This window comes from Fundulus heteroclitus, chromosome 14 (genome assembly GCF_011125445.2).
Source record: "Fundulus heteroclitus isolate FHET01 chromosome 14, MU-UCD_Fhet_4.1, whole genome shotgun sequence".
In the NCBI taxonomy this organism is placed as follows: domain Eukaryota; kingdom Metazoa; phylum Chordata; class Actinopteri; order Cyprinodontiformes; family Fundulidae; genus Fundulus; species Fundulus heteroclitus.
The window spans coordinates 11,648,976-11,670,884 of NC_046374.1; the positions used below are offsets into that span (position 1 = coordinate 11,648,976).

The following is a 21,909-nucleotide window of genomic DNA, read 5'->3' on the forward strand; positions in this document are numbered from 1 at the left end:
ATATAATCCACTTTTAATGCCCCCCCCCCCCCCCAGTGTTTATGTCTAGACAATGTGCAACACAGCGGCGGTGAAACGAGCATGCCTTTGTTTTGCACAAAGCACACAAATTACGCTATCTGATGAGTACAGCGCCTTTAAAGGAGAGCTGTCAGATGAGCGTAAAGAGGATGGAGTGATGAAAAGACAGGGAGGGTGAGTCCAGATGTGGGGGGGGGTGGGGAAGTGTACGTGCGTTATGTGACCACCATTCAGGCGTCGGACTGTTTTTCCTTCTTGAAAACATTTATTAGATAGAAGCCTGATAGCAGATGCAGCCCATTTGTTTTCCCCGAGACGTTTTTCCTCTCTGCGGCGCGGCATCCTTCATGGCAGCGGGGTCCTGCTGATCGCTGTGAAAACAAACACACGCAGACGCAGCACCGCCGTCCGCAGATGGGGCCCGTCCTCAGAAGCGCACACAATCTGCCTTTCATTTCTATAGCTCCATTCATACACAGGGTCATTCAAAGGGATAAGAGAGAGATGAGAAAACCACCTGATACATCCAAAAACACAAATGGTAAAGTTCAGTGCTTCGATTTTACTAGATGGTTCGAGTCGGGCCCATTCCAAAAATGTCTTATTCTGCTTTAGTCACACTCGAGCAAGTTTGGGTTTTTGTTCGGGAACATTGTCCTCTGGGAACACTCATTTGTGTCCAAGCTTCAGCCTCCTAAGCTGTTAATTTTAGGTGAATGTGAAGAATTACAGGAAGCCTTTCTTCTTCCCTACTTCCTCCACTTTGTCCAATGCACCAGTGCCACCTTCAATCTAAACCTCCTCCACATGATGCTACCACCGCCGTGCCTGACAGCTGTCTCTTTGAAACTTCTCTCTCCATTGTGGCTAAATAGCTAAAACCTTTCTCCAGAAGGCATCTGGGTCGACCGTGTGTGTTGCTGCACATTTCGGGCACGAGCGTGTCACTTTTGGAGTAGGAGCTTCTCTCTCGGTCAGGCCTCTCTCACTTCACATTGATATTAAACCCGCTTCACTGTTTCCAGTGACGCGGGTATGCCAGCAGCTTACGATTTACGGGCTGTGTTTGGACAGCCTCATTTTTTTCCTTTTTTTTTTTTGTTCTTCATCTGAAGGTGTGAGGTTGGGTAAGATAGTTGAACATTTGACACAGTTGGATGTTCCAAGGGAAGAAAGTCACAAATGGCAATAAAAAGTGGTTTTGGCTTGGATAAAGCAGGCTAACGTGTGGTTCAGGAAACAAACTCATTTCATTAAAGTCTAGTTTTGTCAAGAAGAGTGGTCAAATATCCACGCTGATGACTCAAACGTGTACGCTCAATACTTAATTACTAAAGATCCTTTAAGTTACAGTTTTAACAATCATTCCACCCTGGAAGAAAAGAGCTCAGATGCAACATTAAACGTGCCACATATTAGTTTCATATCCAAGATGACCACATCTGGCTGGAAGCCGCAATTATCGCCACGCAGCTCGGTTAAAACCACGTTTGATGTCCAATATGGCGGGGAATGTCAGGTGACGTTTGGCCCTGCTGCATGGCAGCAAATCCTCACGCACCGTTCAGAGAAAACTGGGCTGGAATATCACCGCTGCTCCAAGCAGCAGTGGAACCTGGCTACAGTAAATCAAACACTAGAGATGAACACAAAAATAGACATGAAGTCTAATAATTGGCCTTTGCGTTACATTGAGGTGAAGGTTTGGAACAGGGTATTGTTTTCACTGTGGTCAGTGTTTGTTTAAACTGGTTTGTACAGGCAGTGAGTAATGAATGGGAGGGGGGGGGGTCTCTGTTTATCACCATGGTAAAAAAACGATTCATCTCCCTGAGTGTCTCTGCCCGGGACACAGGAGCCGGTCAGTGGGTATTTTCTGTCTCCTGACCTTGTCCCGTTACGTAGCTGCGCTGCGTCACTGGAACAGGCCGTGAAGTTTATCTGCCTCTCATATCGTTTTTTTCCCCCATTCTCACATGTTCACTCACATTTCCTCTTTTTCTTCTCCCAGCCACCCAGTTGTGTTCAGCTCAAGCGAGAGAGTTATTCGCAGGGTGTGGACCCGTCTCTCCTCTATTCTGTCTCTTCCTTGGTCATCCAAGGCAAACAGGCTGCCAGCAGGAGACTCTGTGTGTGTGTGAGTGTCTGTTTGTGTGTTACTGGACTGCAGGCGGTAGAGCACTGGGTTCATGGGAATAATTTGGACGGGTCCGTGTGTGTTAAGTAACGAGGCTCACATTGAAAACTGCTGGTAAGACATGAGGACTCATGGGAATGAGCGAAGCCGGCTCATGAACTTGGAAACAGGAGCTTTTATCTTTGGGAGAAGTTTGCAGGCCCTCACCTTGGGCAGGGTGTCACGTTACGCTCGGCCTGTTCCTGTTCAGGGTGGAATGGTCAAACATAAGTAAACCTCAAACTAAACACAGTTAAAAACAAAAAAACGCTCATGGACATTTGCTTTGTAGCCGTCAACCAGCTTCTGGCACGACTCTGGCTGGACCTTTTGAGCGCTCGTCTTGGCCGAGCTGGGTTGGGTTATTTTGGAGGCTAGCCTGGCTAAGTCCACACATTTTCAGGGTTGAGGACGGAGCGATTCCAGAAACCTAAGTCCGAAAACACATTCGGATGTGTGTTCAGGATCGTTATTGTTTTTAAAAGCATCTGACCCAAAGTCTCACCTTCAGATAAAGAAACGAGGTTGGCGAAGGATGTTCAGGGAGCTCCAAGGCTAAAGCTCGCCACAAACTGCTGGAAGCTCGGTCGTGTTGTACAGAGTGAAGCACATTTCATTATCGCCGTGACTAGGGGGCTCCTGACCAAGAAAAAAGCTCCAGCTCCAGAATTGACACATTTTGCAGAGCACCACATGGACAAGCCAACGTTTTGTAGTGAAAGAAGACAAAGATTGAACTATTTGGCCGCTGTGATGGGGATAAATGTCTGGATCAGTCAAGAATAAACATGGCAGCGTCTGCATCATGCTGAGGGGTTGTCTCACCACCAGTGGTAATGGTGCTTCACACACAGTGGATTGAGATTTAAAGAAGCACGACTAACTCCAAACTACGCATATCAACAGTCTGGTGGTTACAACTCGGACACGACTGGATGTATAAAATGTATAGACTATGGTTAAAAGCCTGGTCAATCCTACTAAACCAACCAATCTGAATGAAGTGCATCCGTCCAGAACTGTGCCGTAAGCTTGTTGATAGCCACAAAAAGTGTGTATTTCCACTATGATGTGCTAAAATTTGCTGTCTACGCTGGTAAATATAATTTTCTGTGTATGGATTATTTAAAAAATGAGAATCAAACTTGCATACCTACAGGATGCCTTGTTGTTAAAATTCATAACATTTGTTGTAATCTTTCCGCCCTGAAAATGCACCTTCTGAATGACCAAAGTGTAGCGGTGATCATGTCTGTGGTTAAAGCAATGGAAACATTTTGCCAGCGTATCTATGCACTAATCACTCTTAAAGGCACAAGCTGATAACTTCACATCCATTTTGAACCCTCACCAACCTGCATTCCCTCTGACACGCTACGAGACGAAGGCGGCGCCATCTTTTTGTCCAAATAAGCTGAACTCTACTCGTGCTGCACGTTGGCTGACTTCAGCTGCGTAAATCACTGCTTGTTGCCAGCAGCCTTTCAAAGCTCCGTCCTAATGAGATCTATTAAATTTCCCCTCCAAAAAAATGAAATGAGTACCTCACATGCAGTCGGGAAGCTTTGGTGCTTATCTTTTATTTTGGAGGGCGGTCATCTTTAGTTCAATACATTGAGGTGTTGTTGTTTTGCCCGTGGCCTCTCTGTACTGCTCAGCATTTCTGAGTCCAGCTGTTTTCTTGTCAGATCTCAGTCACCTTGGCTCTCCTGGTGTGCTCTGGTGGGTTTCCAGTCCAAGGCTTTCACAACAGACTCTGCACCCGGACTGACGCACTTGTGGTCAGTCATGGCCTCACAGTTTGTTTTGCTCTCACGCCACTGAGTCACGGCCCCAGCGAATCCCTGAAAATACTTTCTTCCCCCTCCCCTCCCCTTCTCCTCGTCTGACGAGGTTTGGATCAACTCATGATTAAACAAGGTTTCAAGATTTCCACCTGTTTCAGCTTTTTTTCCCCCTCTTGGCTGTGGTTTTGCTCTACACGCAGTGCCAGGAGACTTTAGCGTTCGCTGAAATCATCCCTGGGCCTTTTTGTTCTCCTTTGCGAAGCGCCGAGCGTCACGGCAGAGCTTTGATTGATTTGTGGTTCCCCCCTCTTTGTGCCCTGGGCTGCATTTTCTTTCTGTATGTGGAGGAGACGAGACTACTTTTACAAATATTTGCTTGTGCAAGTGAAATACCCTGTCATGAAAATGAGTTCAGAAGATTTAAGTAACATGCCCCCCCCCTCCCCCGTAGTTATCTTTCCTCTAAGGATGAGAATGTTAATCACTCTGCCGTCTGAGATTGTTTGTTGGTTTTCCTCAAGCCCTTCTCCAAACATCCACAGACCTTTCTACTCTGATAACAAGACGGGTTGGTAGAAACCAGTCAGTAACTATATATACATCGTCTGTCAAATACACAAAGCGTGTCAACATCAAAATGGTTGTTCTCACTTGGTGAATGGTAAATGTACTGGACTTATATAGCTTTGTAGGATATTTGCCAGTGAAAGCCGCAAAGCCTTAAGTGTTGTAGTGATGCTATATGTAGGAGTTTGTTCTGTACTTTTTTTTTGTTAAGTTTAAGAATTTAATTTATTAATTTGCCTATTTTCTGGTAGATTCATAATTAGTATTTTTTGTTTAATTTTAGTTGTTTTGCATACATTTAGTTAGTAATTTGTTTAATTAGACAATTGATTTTTGTATGGGACGTGGGTGTGTCGCATATAAATGTGTAGGCTTCAGGTAGCTCTGTATGAACATGGATGGTCATATGGTTTTTATACCAGTCAGTCAGTGAGCAGGAGAGGCAATCAGTCAGCCAAGCCTGTGCAGTAGCCAGAGCAGGAGAGGCAGCGAGGGATCCTGTGAAGCTTGTACCATGTCGTTTGCCTGCAAACTTGGAGTAAACCAACACAGAACTGCATTTTTTGACATGTTTTGGATCCTTTGTGTACTGCGGAAACCAGAAACCGACGGTGCATCAAGTGACTATTTGAGTTACATTCACTTTTAGTTTGATCATCTTTGAGTCTTAAGAATTTTTGGTTTTCATGGACAAGTAGTCACTATACTATAGTTGTAGCTTCCTGGAGGAGAAATTGCTGATCAGGGTTACAGATCAAAGTACCAATTGGGAATTTAAAGATGAAAACACCTTTTTTGTGTGCAAAAAAACAACTCAGCCCCTTCACACCAAGGGTGGAAAACCTGTGGCGTTCACTTGGTTCCTTCTCCACTTCATTTGCAGCTTTGTTCTTTGGCTCTGTTCAAACACCCAACGAGTCTTCCTTTGGCATCTCTTCACACTTCCTGTTGGACAGCTGATGGTTTAACGTTATCTTCATTAATAAACTATTTGTGAGACCAATAAAAGAAATATATCTGCCGACAGAAGGTGATTGCAGATAGTTGACTGGGTTTGGTCAGGAACCATCATATCATGTCTCTTAACTCAATCAATGGGGAATTGGGGGTAAAATAAAATAATTTAAGCATTTTTCATAACTATGTATTTTCATAAGAACACCAAACATACTTAGCAGATAAAAAAAAGATATTTAGTGGTACATATGTGTGCCAAAAATCAGATTAGGTCTGGTCTGAGTTGGATGTCGAAGATCAGATTGGTGAAGGAGGCAAAGTGATCTAATGCCAAGATTGCCACAGGCCTTTGTTTCATTATCAGGGACCAATGATTCAGTTTCTTATGTTTTTAGATTTGCATTTGCCTGTATGTATTAAAAAGATAAAATTAAAGAAAAATACCATTAGTACTGCCTTTTATATTGCAACCTCACATTTTTGTATACAACAGAAATAAACACAATACAACATCCTAGAAGTGATGTGATTAAACAAAATTAAATGTCCTCTAGATAACTGCAGTATTTCCTGTTATGATACTTTACCTAAACAAATCAGAGATTCAGTTAAAATTCACAAACTCAGGACAATAAAGATCAGATTTTCCCAAAGAACAAGAAATAAAGCCCAGATGGAAGCTGAATGCCCATTCTTTGGTCAGACGACATAAATTCACTTAAGTGTGGTTACAGGAATGTCCCGAACACTTCTGCTTCTGAGCCACAAAAACAGCCATAAGCAGAAAGTTCAGACTTCGGCTAATGCTGCTGGAAGTGCTCGGACATTTTTAATGTAGTAAGCCTATCTTCTGGGAACCGCGGTCTTGGACATTTGGTGTCCCGTTCTTTGCTTGGACTACCACCAACAGATTAAAGATACAGAGGTGTGACTATGATGGCATGGGAACGAATGTGTTCAAAAAATTACACGTGTAAATCATTGGCTGTAAGGCAGCAGAAATGTTTGAGTGAAAATGGCACCAAAACAGACAAAAGACATCATAATCTTTGAATTTACTCAATTTTATCATTAAATTTTTCACTTTTAAAATATTGGATGTATATTTTACGAAGTACCAGTTGTTGAGTCTCTGCTACTGTAAAGCTTATATAGGGTTGATTTACTGTAACATATGCCCAGAAACACAAACTTAATAATCAGACAAAATCGTTAAAAAGAAAGATGGTGTGTTCTTGATTGTGACGATGGTGTATCGTTGACTTGATAAATGCAAGTTCCTGCATTTACAACATTTTTGTGTTCTTAAATGTTCCCTCCAAATTTCCACACTTACAGGTCGGTAGTCAGCTTCACTGTTCAGTTCTTTAAAGCTCAAAATGAGCCTGACACTTTCCAGGGAAACACTCTCATTTTCAGAAAGATCAAAAACGGTAAGACCGTGAACTTTGGCGCCGTGCTGCAGGTCAGACGAGGCAGCGACACAAAGGGACAGATGGCATTTACAAACAAGTGCCAACCAAAAGTTTGCGACGTGATCTGTGAATGCGTATGTGTCCGCAGTTTTTCACCGAGTATGGACCAGACTACTCGCTGGAGATCAGTCCGAGCTGTAGACCCGACCGCAACGACAGCAAGCACCTGGAGCGGGTCATCAGCACCATCAAAGGTATGTTTGTGATTTCTGTTTACTGGACGCCCAGGTGCGTCTGTTTTTGTGTGTGTGTGTGCAGCGTAAACAGGTGCGTGTCTGTTTGTGTGGAGGTGAACTCTCACGCACCTGCAGCCTCTTTGTCTCCGCCTGCCTCTTTCACTGTTTGGCTTTATGTGCCCGTTCTTGTTGCTGTATGTCTCTCTTCTGGATGAAAATATAGCTTCTTTAGTCTTTTGTCCCTTTGACTCCGATCGTCCCTTTGTCTGTCTTTGTGTTAACCACGGTATGTATTATCCGACAGTGTGGCCTGCGTCCTCTCATTCACCTTATGGTGCTTAACACATGTGGGTTTTTTGTTGTTGTTTTTTTTTTTTTAGATGTGTCTGTGTATGGTTTTACGTTTGAACTAAATCTTCATCCTTGAGCTTGGGTGTGTGTGTGTGTGTGTGTGTGTGTGTGTGTGTGTGTGTGTTTGGCGACTTGTGGTTGAGTGTAAAGTCGGCCTTTTGGTTTTGATCATGACAGCCCACAGCACTCAGGGGAGATGTTGCAGGAGGGTGAAGCTAAAGTGAAAAGTTGAGCGGCAGGAAGATGTCTATAAGATGGTGCGGTTAGGAAAAAAACAGGTAAAAATCAAGATCATTCATACAGATTAAGTTTATGTCCAACCATGATCTTGACAGAGTAGAAAACTGTTAGATACTGTGTAGATATGTTTATTTTTCCTTTCCTGTCTTCCATGAATGTTTTTTTTTTTTTAAAGATATATAAAAAGAGACATACTTGATATTTATCACCACTTATTCCTTTAAAAAGGTGTAAAATCATCTAAAACCTCACAATTCCTTTAAATCTAAGCATAACCCAAAGCTGGATCCAAGTATTAGGGATGTTCTGCTTCGTCTTTTTAGTGTCTTATATCAATATACAGTATATAATTTAACAAAAGACATTACCTACAGTGGTCTGCAAAAGTTTGGGCAACCTTGTTAATTTCAATGATTTTCCTTCATAAATCATTGGTTCTTAGGATAAAAAAAATCAGTTAAATATATCATATAGGAGACAAACACAGTGATATTTGAGAAGTGAAACAAAGTTTATACCATTTACAGGAAGTGTGCAATAATTGTTTGAACAAAATTAGGCATGTGCATAAATTTGGGCACTGTTGCCATTTTACTGATTTCAAAATCTTTAGAACCAATTATTGGAACTCAAAATTGGATTGGGAAGCTCAGTGACCCTTGACCTACATACACAGGTGAACCCACTTATGAGAGAGTATTTAAGGGGGGGCAATTGTAAGTTTCCCTCCTCTGTGAATCTTCTCTGAAGAGTAGCGACATGGGAGTCTCAAAAGAACTGTCACATGAACTGAAAACAAAGATTGTTCACCATCATGAATTAGGGGAAGGATACCGAAAGCTGTCTAAGAGATATCAGTTGTCTGTTTCGACAGTTAGGAACATAGTCAGGAAATGGAAGACCACAGGCACAGTTCAAGTTAAGGCTCGAAGTGGCAGACCAAGGAAAATCACGGATAAACAGAAGCGAAGAATGGTTAGAACAGTGAAAGTCAACCCACAGGCCAGCACCAAAGACATACAACATGATCTTGCTGCAGATGGAGTCATTGTGCATCGTACAACTATTGCGCGCACTTTACACAAGGAGCTGCTGTACGCAAGAGTGATGCGGAGGAAGCCTTTTCTCCGCCCACATCACAAACAAAGCCGCTTGAGGTATGCTAAAGCACATTTGGACAAGCCGGCTTCCTTTTGGAATAAGGTGCTGTGGACTGATGAGACTAAAATTGAGTTATTTGGACATAACAAGGGGCGTCATGCATGGAGGAAAAACAACACAGCATTCCTAGAAAAACACCTGCTGCCTACAGTAAAATTTGGTGGTGGTTCCATCCTGCTGTGGGCCTGTGTGGCCAGTGCAGGGACTGGGAATCTTGTTACAGTTGAGGGACGCATGGATTCCACCAAATATCAGCAGATTCTGGAGACCAATGTCCAGGAATCAGTGACAAGGCTGAAGCTGCGCCGGGGCTGGATCTTTCAACAGGACAATGACCCTAAACACTGCTCAAAATCTACTAAGGCATTCATGCAGAGGAACAAGTACAACGTTCTGTAATGGCCATCTCAGTCCCCAGACCTGAATATTATTGAAAATCTGTGGTGTGACTTAAAGAGAGCTGTCCATGCTCGGAAACCATCAAACCTGAATGAATTAGAGGTGTTTTGTAAAGAGGAATGGTCCAAAATACCTCCAACCAGAATCCAGACTCTCATAGGAAGCTATAGGAAGCGTTTAGAAGCTGTTATTTCTGCAAAAGGGGGATCTACTAAATATTGAGTTATTTTTTTTGATTGTGGTGCCCAAATTTATGCACATGCCTAATTTTGTTTAAACAATTATTACACACTTCCTGTAAATGGAATAAACTTTGTTTCACTTCTCAAATATTACTGTGTTTGTCTCCTATATGATATATTTAACTGATTTTTTTTATCCTAAGAACCAATGATTTATGAAGGAAAATCATTGAAATTAACAAGGTTGCCCAAACTTTTGCAGACCACTGTATATCAGATGCCAATCTAATACTACATTACAGTTAATACAATTAATGCCATGTTGATGCTTGAAAACTCTGCTCTTCAAAGCGTAGTAAAATACACCACAATTCCCTAAATACTACATTACCCCCTTGCTCACCAGTGACCAGGTTTTTCTTGACAGTGACAGCCTCCATATGTTGCACTAACACAGAGTTTGGTAATGAAAGCTACAGTAATGTTTACATGAGTATGACTCGACAGATACAGTTTACTAGAAACTCTGATCTTACTCTTGCTGACAGTGGAACGGTTTACCGAATGCTAGTGCTAGCATGTTTCCTCTTTGTTTTGATATGGCTTGTTGGTATTTGATAGCCTTAGATTTTTTTTAACACGGCTCCCAAGTTTTATGTGCAAAGAACCTACAGAAAACAGCTATTCTCCACCTTTGTAAACTTAGTGCTTTGCTTTGAATCTTTTTCGTGACAACTCTCTGGTATATGTTAGCGCAGCGTGCAGAGAACGTCACATGACTTGCCAGCCAATACTGTCTCTCTTTCACTGTGAGTTTCACTGTAAATGGTGAAAAACACGTACAATGATCATTAGAGGGACTCTAAACCCTTTAACTAGAAATACCTAAATATGTGCCATAATCCTATACTGTACTTGGGATCGGGACAGTCCTACTATTTTTGAAACTGTCTTCTAAGCTCAGCTTTACTTATTTTTATCCATCTATAACAATGTTAGCTCTATGCTTGTTTTATTTATTTATTTTTGTGCTATTAATATCTGTTTGGTGTACAAACTAGAAAACAAGGCCTTGCTCTTATAGAGCTAATGGGGAGCTAAACGAGAAGCAGACTCCCTTTACTTTTGACCTAATTAAACTTCTTCAAACGCAGCCCATCCAAATCAAACATTTTCAGATTGTGAAGACGTCTTTGCATTAATAACATAATTGATTCTCTATTAGGTCTGTTACAGTTGTCTCCGTCAGGCAGCAGATATGATCAAATCAAACAAAGGATTGTGTTTAAAATCAGTCAGTCACATGTTAATGCGTTTACATGTGTTACTTGATGATAAATAAGTACTCATCCCAGGACTCTCTTTGCTTCGTCTTACAGAAAAATAATATGGACAGAAATTAGATAAGATTTTGCTCAAGTAGTTTTGTGAATTGTTTTTATTGACATGAATTCTTTAAATATCCCCCCAAAAAAAGAAATTTAAAATAGCTCATGATATAAGATATGGGAGGTTAATGAAATATCTTCACATTTCAGTCTTTAAAGGGGCTCCTTTTATCCAGTGATTATTTTTAGCTCCTTGTTAAAAAAAAACTAGTCATCGCCTCTGGCTACCACCAAAGCCTTGAAAGCCATGTAGGTAAGACGGAAACACTGTCCTACAGTGCCTATTTGGATTTGGGAAATCCACATTTGGACCCGTGTTGAAAGGGAATAAGCTAAATAAATAAGCTGTGGTAAAGTCTTTCAACAATTACTTTAAGGGTGTGCTTCTAAATCAAAGGACATTTAAAAGCAGCTTGAGAGGCCAGCTGCTGGTGCATCCCCACCCAAGCAGGCACAGTAAATGAAATATTTAATTTTAATAGAACAGTGAATAGTTTGTTTCTAATTTAGGAATATTATGAACTCTACAGTAGAATCCAATTGCTGTATTGATTGATAGATGTCAATGGATAAACAAATCAGTGCTCCTTTCTTTAGCAGGAGTTTTGTCCCTAATCCTAGTCCAACAAGCTATTTAAGTATGGGCACTTGAGAGATCAAGTCCATAATTATTGTCATTCATGTTTGAAAATAGTTTGAAAGTGCAGCAAATAAATCCTCTGCATTTCCTAAGTAGTTATAAGTAATTGGAATAAAAATGTGTCATGCCAATCTCAATTGTAATTCAATTGTATTCTGAATGAGATGGATGTTTTATGTCGATCCTTTATCCGAAACTAAACAGCATCCATCTAAACGTTTGTTTCAGGTTAGGGTAACTTCCTCGTTTTTGTTTTTTTTGTTTTGTTTTTTAGCACTGACAGAAGTACAGCTTCTCCCTTTGTAGTTTTCTAGGGAAATTTTACAACTGCGCTTGTCAGAGTGCTTCTGTTCTGAATAAAGCCTGGTGTAAACGCACGTCATGTTCGGACTAATTGATTTAGTGCACGTATAAACGATGTACTTGGATTATTTTTTATTTGTCAACCCAAACATTTTTCAATCCGACCAAGGAATTTTGTGCAAGTAAACATGGTTGATGATGCATGGTTTATATTAGTGTTGGGATTGTGTCCTGTTTAGTTCCCCAGTCAAATTCAGGACAGTGCAGGATTCAGTATTTTCATGTTGAGCTGTTTGCTAAAGTACTCAACTTACGTTAGCATGTTCACCCTCTGTTCTGTTGTGACTCGTTGATAATTTGACTCATAACATATTTGAAAGAAGTTTCAGTTCATCGTTTGCAGAACAAACTAACACAAGTAATTTTTGTGTTTCATAAATTTAGTGATTGGAACATTGTATAAATATTACAGTAAAAGTGCATGTGAACATTCCCTTTGCTTTTTATGCGAATAGCAAAAATTAATCTTCTTTTGGCCACCTAAATTAATTTAAAGCACTCGATTCCGGTTTATTTAATAAAGCTTTTTAAAAATTCCACTGCTGGTGGAAAAGCGGGGTTCAGTGTGAAAGGAAACCCAGATTAATGGGAAGAACGTGTTCTTAGATTGTATGCACAATAGTGTGGACCTGGTAACAATTAGCAACTCAGTCTTCATACTTTTAAACAGAGCGGATCGTCTTACTTTGGCAAAAGACGAAAAGCCAGCTGGAAGTAGATTCTCTTTACCCAAACAGCATTAAGTTTCTGCAGGTCGCATTAAATCGGAATTATTGAGTTTATTTGCCAAAATTCAGTTGGCTTACATTAAATCGTTACAAAACGAGAGATTGAAAGCATCACCGCTGCTTAGTCACGTTGCTTTTATTATGGACAGCACTGGTCTGGTGGCTGGAGAGAATAAAAGAACATCTTTTATCTGTTTTTCTTCTTTCAGTACCAAAGTGCTTGTTAAAGAATATAAAGTAATTTAATACTTTACCATTTGCTGAAATCTTTGCTTATACAATTATTTCTAGCTGTAGAGATACCATTGGTATACATGTGTTAAAATGTGCCATTTGGGAAATATACCCTTCGTATTTAGTGATAAAACTATTTCTCTTCATCCTTTTAATTGAAGCCTAGGGTTTTTTTTTCCATCTCTTTACTCTTCTGACATTTCAGACATGTCACGTCTATTTTATGTAGCAGCGCTTTATTCTAGTCTGTTTTCAAGTCGCTCCAGCCTCAGCTTTGTCATCTTATATTCATTCAGAGGCAACTTTACGCAAAGCCTTTTGCCACGCAACCCACAAGACTTCAAAGTGCGAATGACAGGTCGGTACGTTATACAGCTAAACGTTGGAGCGCCTTGTTTGCTCTGTTTCTGATTATATGAAGGCTGGCATGTCTGCTCTAATAACTGATGCCTGCTCACAAGGACCGGGTTTCACAGACACTCACCTCAAGGCAAGCTAATCCACATGACATCACTGGGGTGGATAAGTGTTGCTGTGGTTTGGAGACAAAGTGCTGCTTATAAACACGGGATTCCCTGTGAAACCGGTCAGTGTGTGAGACTCTTTGTTGCAAATTTGTGTCCACATCTGCTGCCTGTCTGCACTAGTGATCCACAACAAATGTAAGACATAAAATTATGATCCCCAGTGTCCTTTTGCTTTTCATTTTTGTCATCGTGTATGAGGCTCCAAATGCCAATGTTTCAGTGAAACAGCTAAAGGGACTCTTTCATAATATTACTAAAACGCAAATAGGATAATATAAGGCTATGGAATGATTAGATTTCAGGTTTTCACAAACTGTATTATATGCTTTACATCTACCCCCCAATGTCTATGAGAGGTTGATTCAGTCTGAATCTTGTGGCCGTGCATGTGACGCCCTGCGCATTTTTTGCCCACCTGGCTACTTTCTTGAGTCTCCACCATAATCGATGCACTAGTGAGCTAGCTTCAGTATTATATATTCATATGACTTTCTTCCCTCAGAAGACATTCCGCCTCTAAACAAAAGACCTGTGCTGTCGCAGCAGCAGATGCTGTTCCTCTTCTGCCATGCACGTGCACAACAGTGGTGTAATTGCAACTTGCTGCCAGAGGGGGCAGATGTCTGCAACAATCCTGGAACTTACGCTATGCTCCTTCTAGGTGACTTTGAATTATAAAACCACCAAAATTCAGAAGAGACAGCAGCACAAACAGTACCCTGCTATCCGCCATTGTTGATATTTTTCGTCTTCTGTGGTTCATAAGATTAGGCATATTGATTTCTGTCATACTGCGCACGAGCCGGGGATTCCCTGTAAGAAATCAAAAAATGTTCCTGTTTACACAACGATGGAGGTTTTCAAACCAGTTTTAATCAGTTTTAATCTGAAAACATTGTTGTGTAAATATAGCCTGATTATTCCCACTTCTTCAAAAACAGTTGCCATAAAAATATAAAAAATAGCCTCTGTCAGTTCCTGGGTTTTAACATATAAATCAGCTGGCCTTTACCAGGTTCTAAAATTGTCTGAAGCAGACTTCAACTGAGCCACACCCCACAGATTCCACTATATCACTGCAAAACGTGCATGGAGAAGTTAGAGATAACTAAAGCATGTCCTAAATACCCCGGATAGGAAATACCTTTATTGTCCCACAATGGGGAAATTCGGGCGTGACAGTTACAAAAAACAAAACAAAAAAAACAGACAGTTACACACTAATTCAGTGATGAAAACAAGCTAATCTAAAGTTAGTCCTTAAACGACATAATGAACTGATCTGAAGAGCAAAAATAAAAAATAAAATAAAAAACAGTACGTATTGCACAATTATTGAATTTATCATATTCAGATAACAATGAAAATATTCATTAAACAGAGGGAATATCTCTGTCTACACACGATTTACACAACTATGTGAGAAAAATATGGAAAATAACAAGCCTTGTTTACCTCCTAAATTTAAAGAGGGAGTCCCATTTCATTACACAACTGTATCTCCTGAAAGTAAATGGTGATAACGTCAATATTAAAAACATTTTAAAATACAGCAGCTTTTGATTTTCTTAAACAACTGTGCCACAATTTCTAAATAGAGAAAATATTTTCCCTCTTCCACTGAATAAACAATTATTAGCACACAACACAAGGCCAGAAAAATATGGACAGTAACAGATAGAATATAAAGTTTTTGCTATGCTGGTCGTTTTGCCTCTTTTTCATTGCTAACATTGAGTATGGTCATGTACTGCAAATTTTTTTCTGTTGGGAAAGCAGCCATCTGCTATGGGATGTTTCATAGCAACCATCCCTCAGGTCTTACTCACCAGGGCAACATTTTGTAGCCTCTCTTGACAAGCAACTATTTAAAGGAACTTCCCGTGAGGTACTAATATTGAAGACTACCAGTCAAAAGTTTGGATTTGCCTTCTCATTCAATGTTTTTTTTTTTTGTCACTACCTCTGGGAGCTCCTTCAAGACACTTGTAAAACCATTTCAGGTGACTAACCTCATGGGGTATTAGAAAAATCTGAGATAAACGGGTTTTTTGGAGTTTTCACAATTTGGTGTTTGATGCATAATTCTATATACATTGTTTTGATGTCTTCAATATGTATCTCCAATATAGAATGTCACAAAATGAAGGAAAAGCCATTTGAATGACAAATGTGACTCCAAACCTTTGAATGGTAGTGTACATGGGGATGCATGTTGATTGGAAAACATGACATTAGCATATTGCATTGTGATGACTATATTTACCCATATTCTACTCACTATTCCGTTTTAGATCCATTTACAATGTCCCCACTACATTTCCTGAGTTGTCTGATCCTGTTTACTAAGATTTAAACCAGGTGTGGCCATTAAAGGAAGTAGAGTCCATTCAACATGCCAAGTGTATTATTAAATAGTAATCTTTTAAAGTCTATTACATCCAGTATTACAGCTTTCCAAATATTGCATCCAAGCAACCATTTGCAATAGTGATTTTGCAAACATTGTTATTGCAATGACGACTGGGTAGATATATAATACAACTCTACACTATAGAAAGGAAACAGGGTTATATGACTCCACTGATAATATTAGTCACTTACAGTTATTTTGGTCTGATCGGGGGCCATTATGTTATCGATTTTATTAGATACAACTGGCAACAGCAGTAATCAGAACCAATATAAGTGGAAATAGTGGAAAAAAAAGTTCAGAAAAGCATTTTCAATCAAATTTAATAGTTCTTTTGAGAGTTGCATTTGCAATTCATAAAAAATGTCGAGCTACACATTTGGAGTAGGCAACAAATGGGTACAGAATGGTGTTGCAAATTGGAAGAAGGTCAAACTCAACAAGTGCCATTTTTAACACATGTTCAGTACAAAAATTAAGCCACAAAGTGTTTTCCAACATCACTGTTAATGGCTACATTGTTAATGTTTGCATTCTTATGCTAGTGTTAGCCCCTTAACTTTTAAGACTTGTAGATCCCTCCCTTAAGATTAGTTAGCCTCTTTGCTAAAAGTAGCATACTAGTAACATTTTAGTTCTTACATTGGCAAACTACTTTCATGACTACTGGCAATGATCCTAGCTTTTTTTTTCTGAGCGCTCACTAGTAGCTTGACTGTAAATAAGTAGCTAATTTTCCTCCTAGCTTCAGGGAACTAGCTAGTTTTTAGTAGTTACTAAAAGCTAAATGGGAAAGTTGAGTGAATGAAACTCCCAAAGGAGATGACTAAAGTGTAAAAGATTTATCCACTCTAGTCTAAAGTGAATTACCATGAAGATGTGAGTTGTTCCACAGTTGGGTTTTTTAATGTGCATAAACAGACTGAGCAACAACAGAACTAAATGGCTATAATTTGCAAAAAAAAAAGGCAAAAAGCAACCCATATCCTCACTATCCAGTTAAAGCAGACATTAAAAAAACGACTATATTTCTGTCAAAGGCACCAGAAACATCTTAGCTTTTGCTGTAATGGCAAACTAGCCACTTAGTGTTCTTTGAAGTGTAGTAAAACAAATAATACATAAAGTGTTTAAAGGGTAGCTCAGTCTTTGCTGATGTTTGTCATTCACACATGCAGATTGAGACAGTGTGAATTAAAACGGGTTTTTATGAGGTGTTTTTCTTGGTTGCTGCAGCCGTCTCATTGTTTGCGTATTTAAAGCTCGGTGTTTACAAGGGTGGCAGCATAATTTCCCCCGAGGCTGTGAGCATGTTTGTGCCTATTGTCATTAGCATGAAGTTACCCGTGTGTGTGTGCGTGTGTGTGTGTGTACGGCCTCCTTTTTCCCTGTGTATCTGCAGGGACAGGACGCATATTCAACATCCAACTACTTATGCTGATTAATTCTCTTTTACACCAACAAGATACTTTTTATAGATTCATAGGGAAACACAACCCACATATATAATCCAAGGACGTTAAACAATGCTGAGAGAAGTGAAAAACATTACACACGGGTGATATTTGTGTCTCTTTGCTTGTATTCAATTTTGGACACCATCCAGAAACCCACCAGTGAGCACAGAGCACTGTCAGCCTTCAACTAAAATGGAGAGAGTATGGCAAAGCTGCAAACCTTCCTAGACAGGACCGTTCGCTGCCTACGCAGACAGGCCGGGCAAAGGCGAGCATTATTAAAAAAAAAAGCGTTGTAGAGGTGTCGTGGTAACTCTGGAGGAGCTGCAAAACGCTGCGGCTCTGGTGGGAGAATCTGTCGGAAACGCCTAGGGGACACAGCGAAGATGTGAAAGAAGGTGCTCCAGTTAGATGGGAGTAAAATGTAACTTTTTTGTCTTACACTGAAAACGCCGTGGTGCAAAAGGAACGCCCTGAAGACACCGTCCCTATTCTGAAACGTGCGGGTGGCAGCGTCCTGCTGGAGGGAAGCGGTTTTGGAGCAAGGAGCCAGGACGTCAAACAGAGTTGAGGGGAAGATTGATGTAGCTAAAGGAAATGCTGGAAGAAAACCTGTTAGCTGCCGCAAAAGACTTGAGACTAGGTTGAAGGTTCACCGTCCAAGGAGGAAATGCGCCTGAACATACAGCTAGAGCTACAATAGACTGGTTTAGGTGAAGTCCGTATGTCAAAATGATGCTGTCAAAATCAAGACCTAAATCCATTGAGAATCTGTGGGAAGACATGAATATTAACATTCACTAAAATTCTCCACGTAGTCTGAGTTTGAGGCAAGAAGAATGATCAAAAACATCTCTAGACGTGCAAAGCTGGTGGAGACCTGTAACAAACCACATGCTAAGGTAATTGCAGAGAAAGGTTTTTCCACAAAATGCTGACTTATAAATCCATGCCACACTTCAAATTAAAAAAAAAAAATTAATCATGTACACTTGTTCCTTCAATTCACAATTATGCACTTCTTTGTGTCAGAGTTGCGCCGATGCCATTTTTTGGCCCCGATACCATACCGATACCATCTGTTTGAAGTTGATGTGTGTGTGTATATATGAGGAACTGCATGCTACTTAGGGTAGTAGAACTTTTTATTGCCTACCATGAATGGGTGACAATAGTTGAATAAACTTTTGGCTCTCAAAGGCCAAAATAGTGCAACATTGGTGAAATTATAACATGTATAATAGTAGTGCAACAGTAAGACAGTAAAATGACATTAATAATTGAATAATCTCTTTTAAATCCTGAGTTTTGGCTCTCAAATGCCAAAATAGTGCAACTTTAATGAACTTATATAACATGTATAATTCTAGTCAGGAGAGAGAGGGCTGCGTTCAAGTGACATGCAAACATCAAAATGGTATCGGTGCCCTATTTGTTGGTTATCTGACTCCGCCAGATGGATTTGCTCCGCATATCCATCTGGAAACCTTCCGTTGAAGTAATTTTGGGAAGGGGCGAAAATACTGGTTAGCTGATTGGCCTATGTTGGTGATAGACGGGCCAAATAAACCAATCAGATCAACGAAGTATATGACGTACTCGTCAACATGCTTCAACGAAAACACAACCACAAGCCAAGCTACTCTTGCTGCTGCAGGTAAAGGCTCGTTAGCTCAGCAAAGAAATACTCTGTAATTCCGATAAAACTTGCTCGATAGCCACGCTAACGCTAGTTTCATCGGCAGAAGCCGCCATGTTTTTTAGACTGAACTGTCGCGCTTCTCGTTGCGTCACACCTCAACCCGCCTCAAAGCCAACGCTGATTGGACGTTCGTTTGGTGAACGGCTCCAAATTTTCTTCAACGGAGAGTAGCCAGACTGATCTGCGAGTGAAACCTTGAAAGCTCGCGAGATCAGGATGGTCTCACGAGGCTAATTTGTTGGTACTTGCCAATACCGATACCACCATTTTAGTGCTGGATCGGGGCCCCATCCCATACTGGTATCGGTGCAACACTAGTTTGTGTGGGCCGTGTGTTTTCATATATGAAAACTGCAGAAAGGTCTGAGGGGTGTCAATACTTTTACAAGGCACTATATCTTGATTTTGAAACAGATTGAGTAAAAGTACCATTGGTAACATTCAATGCCAACTCTTGTTTTCCAGGTTTCTTGATCTTTTGCCAAAGTTTCTGTCAGAGTCCAACTTTAAAACACTTTGGGAATTTTTTTTTTAGCAAATGTCTTTTTGCTGAGGGCCCACTTGTGTAGGTTGTTCCTCCTTTCTAAGCTCCTTTTCCTGTTTTTAATCTACATCAGGATTTTTGAGTTTCCATTTGTCATAGTTTTCAGAGGGGTGAAGTCCTGCGTATAGAAAGTCACTTGATCAGGAAATGTTGATGCTTTTTTTTAAAGCTGCGGTTTACTGTAGACATGTGGTTGTAGCCTGTGGTTGGCTTTACCAAATGTTGTAGCTATTTGTGAAAGAAAAAAGTCCTAGAGTGAATACCATACATTGGACACTTCTGTATTTCTGCTCTTGTGGAACACACGATAGCAGGTAAAGTTTTGACTGAAATTAGTGTGACTTATTACAAACTTTTTAAAAGAAATGGCCCAAAAACACAAGAATTCGTAGCCTGACTGATCAGATCTCTTTGAACTTGCAGACTAGATCAACTGCTTTATTCATTGTGAACTCAAACTGTCTTTATCTACCAAGCAATTCCTAGTCTGTTTCCAGTTTATCTCCAGATGTTCAACAAAACTATCTGCAGTTATCTCCCAGGATTGACTCCATTTCACCATTCCTGAAGCTCCTCCTGGTCCCCCCCCTTCTTGGAATCCAGTGGAAAACAGCTTAATCTGAAGGAGCTGCTGTCTGTTCACAATTTAAAACAAGTTATAAATAATCTAAAAGCACATGTCTTTCAACTATTTTGTTATGCTCAAATTATCTCGTTTTCTAATGATGTTTCGAGTCTCTGGGGGGAATTTGTTTGAACAAAAAATTAAATCCAGGTAGAAAAAGGAATGAGATCCAGCAAATCTAACTCTTCTGGAAGAATAACAATGAAGTTGCAAAAGTGGAGAAATTTTCATTCTAGCAGTTTTCTCAGAAGTGGGAAAACTACCTGCAGCAAACCATGAAGTCACAATTCCCACTAAGCCGTGGGTTCCCCACCAGCCCTGACTTCACAATACAATATGGCTGCAGGACATATACGACTTTTACTTGTAACTGCAGTAATATAATAAACTCTGAATTTGTCATTCTGATTTCTAACTAGCTACAGTGACCTGTGTATTTTATGTGGTAGACCAGCACTAGTACTGGAAAATTGTAAACGCAAAGGATCTAGTGTTTCTTCTTTGGTATTTTATTTTTTGCGCATGAGCTTTACTCATTTAGTGACAAATTGGAAACAGGTTGGATGAAGAGCATCTGTGAACTGAATTTTCAAGTCTAAATATAGATTCTCAAACTGTTTTAAGCCTGGACTTTGACTGGGTCATTTTAACACCTGAATATGCCTTAATTTAGAGCAAACCATTTAACGTTCTATGTTTGGGGGCATCGTCCTCATTGGGGGTGAACCTCAGTTTCATGTTCCTCTAACAAGTTTTCTTCTTTCTTTTTTTGAAAGCTCCATCCATCTTCCTCTAACTGTAACCGGTGCTTATGTACCTGCTGAAGAAAAGTCTTTCCACTGCGTTATACTGCCACCACTATGTTTCACTCTGAGGGCAATGTGTTTCAGGTTTCTGCCACACATATTTTAAAAGTAGGACAAAAAGGTCAGTATTGGTCCGGTATGACTGGAGCGCCTTCGTCCACAGGTTTGCTGTGTCCCCGACAGGACTAGTAGCAAACTACAAGCTTCCTGTGGGTTTCTTTCAATGCCAGCTTTATTCTTGACAATCCTGCTTGACAGCTAGATTACTAGAGTGACTGATTCTTCCACCTGAGCTGTGTAGATCCACAGCTCCTCCAGGGTAACCATGTGATATTGTTTAAGTACAAGGGACTTGCTCGTGCTGCTAATAGTAGTTATACTGGTCACAGTTAGCAAATACTGCTGGTTTTACCAACTTGCAGCTAAATGGTCAAGTTCAGTGAGAACCCAGATGTGGGCTGCAGCTTCAGAGCTAAAAGGATTGCAGCATACTATTTCATATAGCCAGGCTAGTTGCAGCTTAATAGCCCAGCTGTTTAAAATATAAACGAAAGAAAATCAGCATTAGGCATTAGATTTTTCTCTTTTTTTCCCAAGGGCTTCAAATCAATGCTTTTTTGTTTCAAATCAATAAATAAATAAAAATGAAGAGTTCCAAGTTAATTACTCATTCATATTTCTACTTTCTTTAAACCTGATGACAGAGTGAACTCTGGTGTTCAGTCTGGGTTTGCAAAACCATCCATGATGTCTACGTATTTGTTTTCTTGCAGGAATGCATGGTGCAGATACATTTTTTTTTCCCAAGCAGCAGGAATGCAAAGTGTTTAGGGGACAGAAGAAGGAATAATAGCCCGAAGATAAACAGGACTGGCATGTCTTCATGCTGCAGATCCTCTCCACAGCTGAGCTTTATCAGCAGTGAGAAGCCGTAAATCAGTCGCACTGGTAAACCATCCTGTCCTAGTGGGTGTGGGAGCCTGCCAGACC

At 40.3% G+C, this 21,909-nt stretch overlaps 1 protein-coding gene across 1 annotated transcript in view; it reads left to right on the forward strand.

Moving 5' to 3' along the window:
• The window catches only part of hdac8 (histone deacetylase 8), a 41,955-nt gene that overhangs the window by 16,525 nt on the left and 3,521 nt on the right, over positions 1–21,909 (forward strand). The window contains exon 10 of the mRNA XM_012874992.3: positions 7,072–7,177. Within this exon, the coding sequence (XP_012730446.3) occupies positions 7,072–7,177 (106 nt within the window). The remainder of the gene's footprint in view (positions 1–7,071; positions 7,178–21,909) is intronic.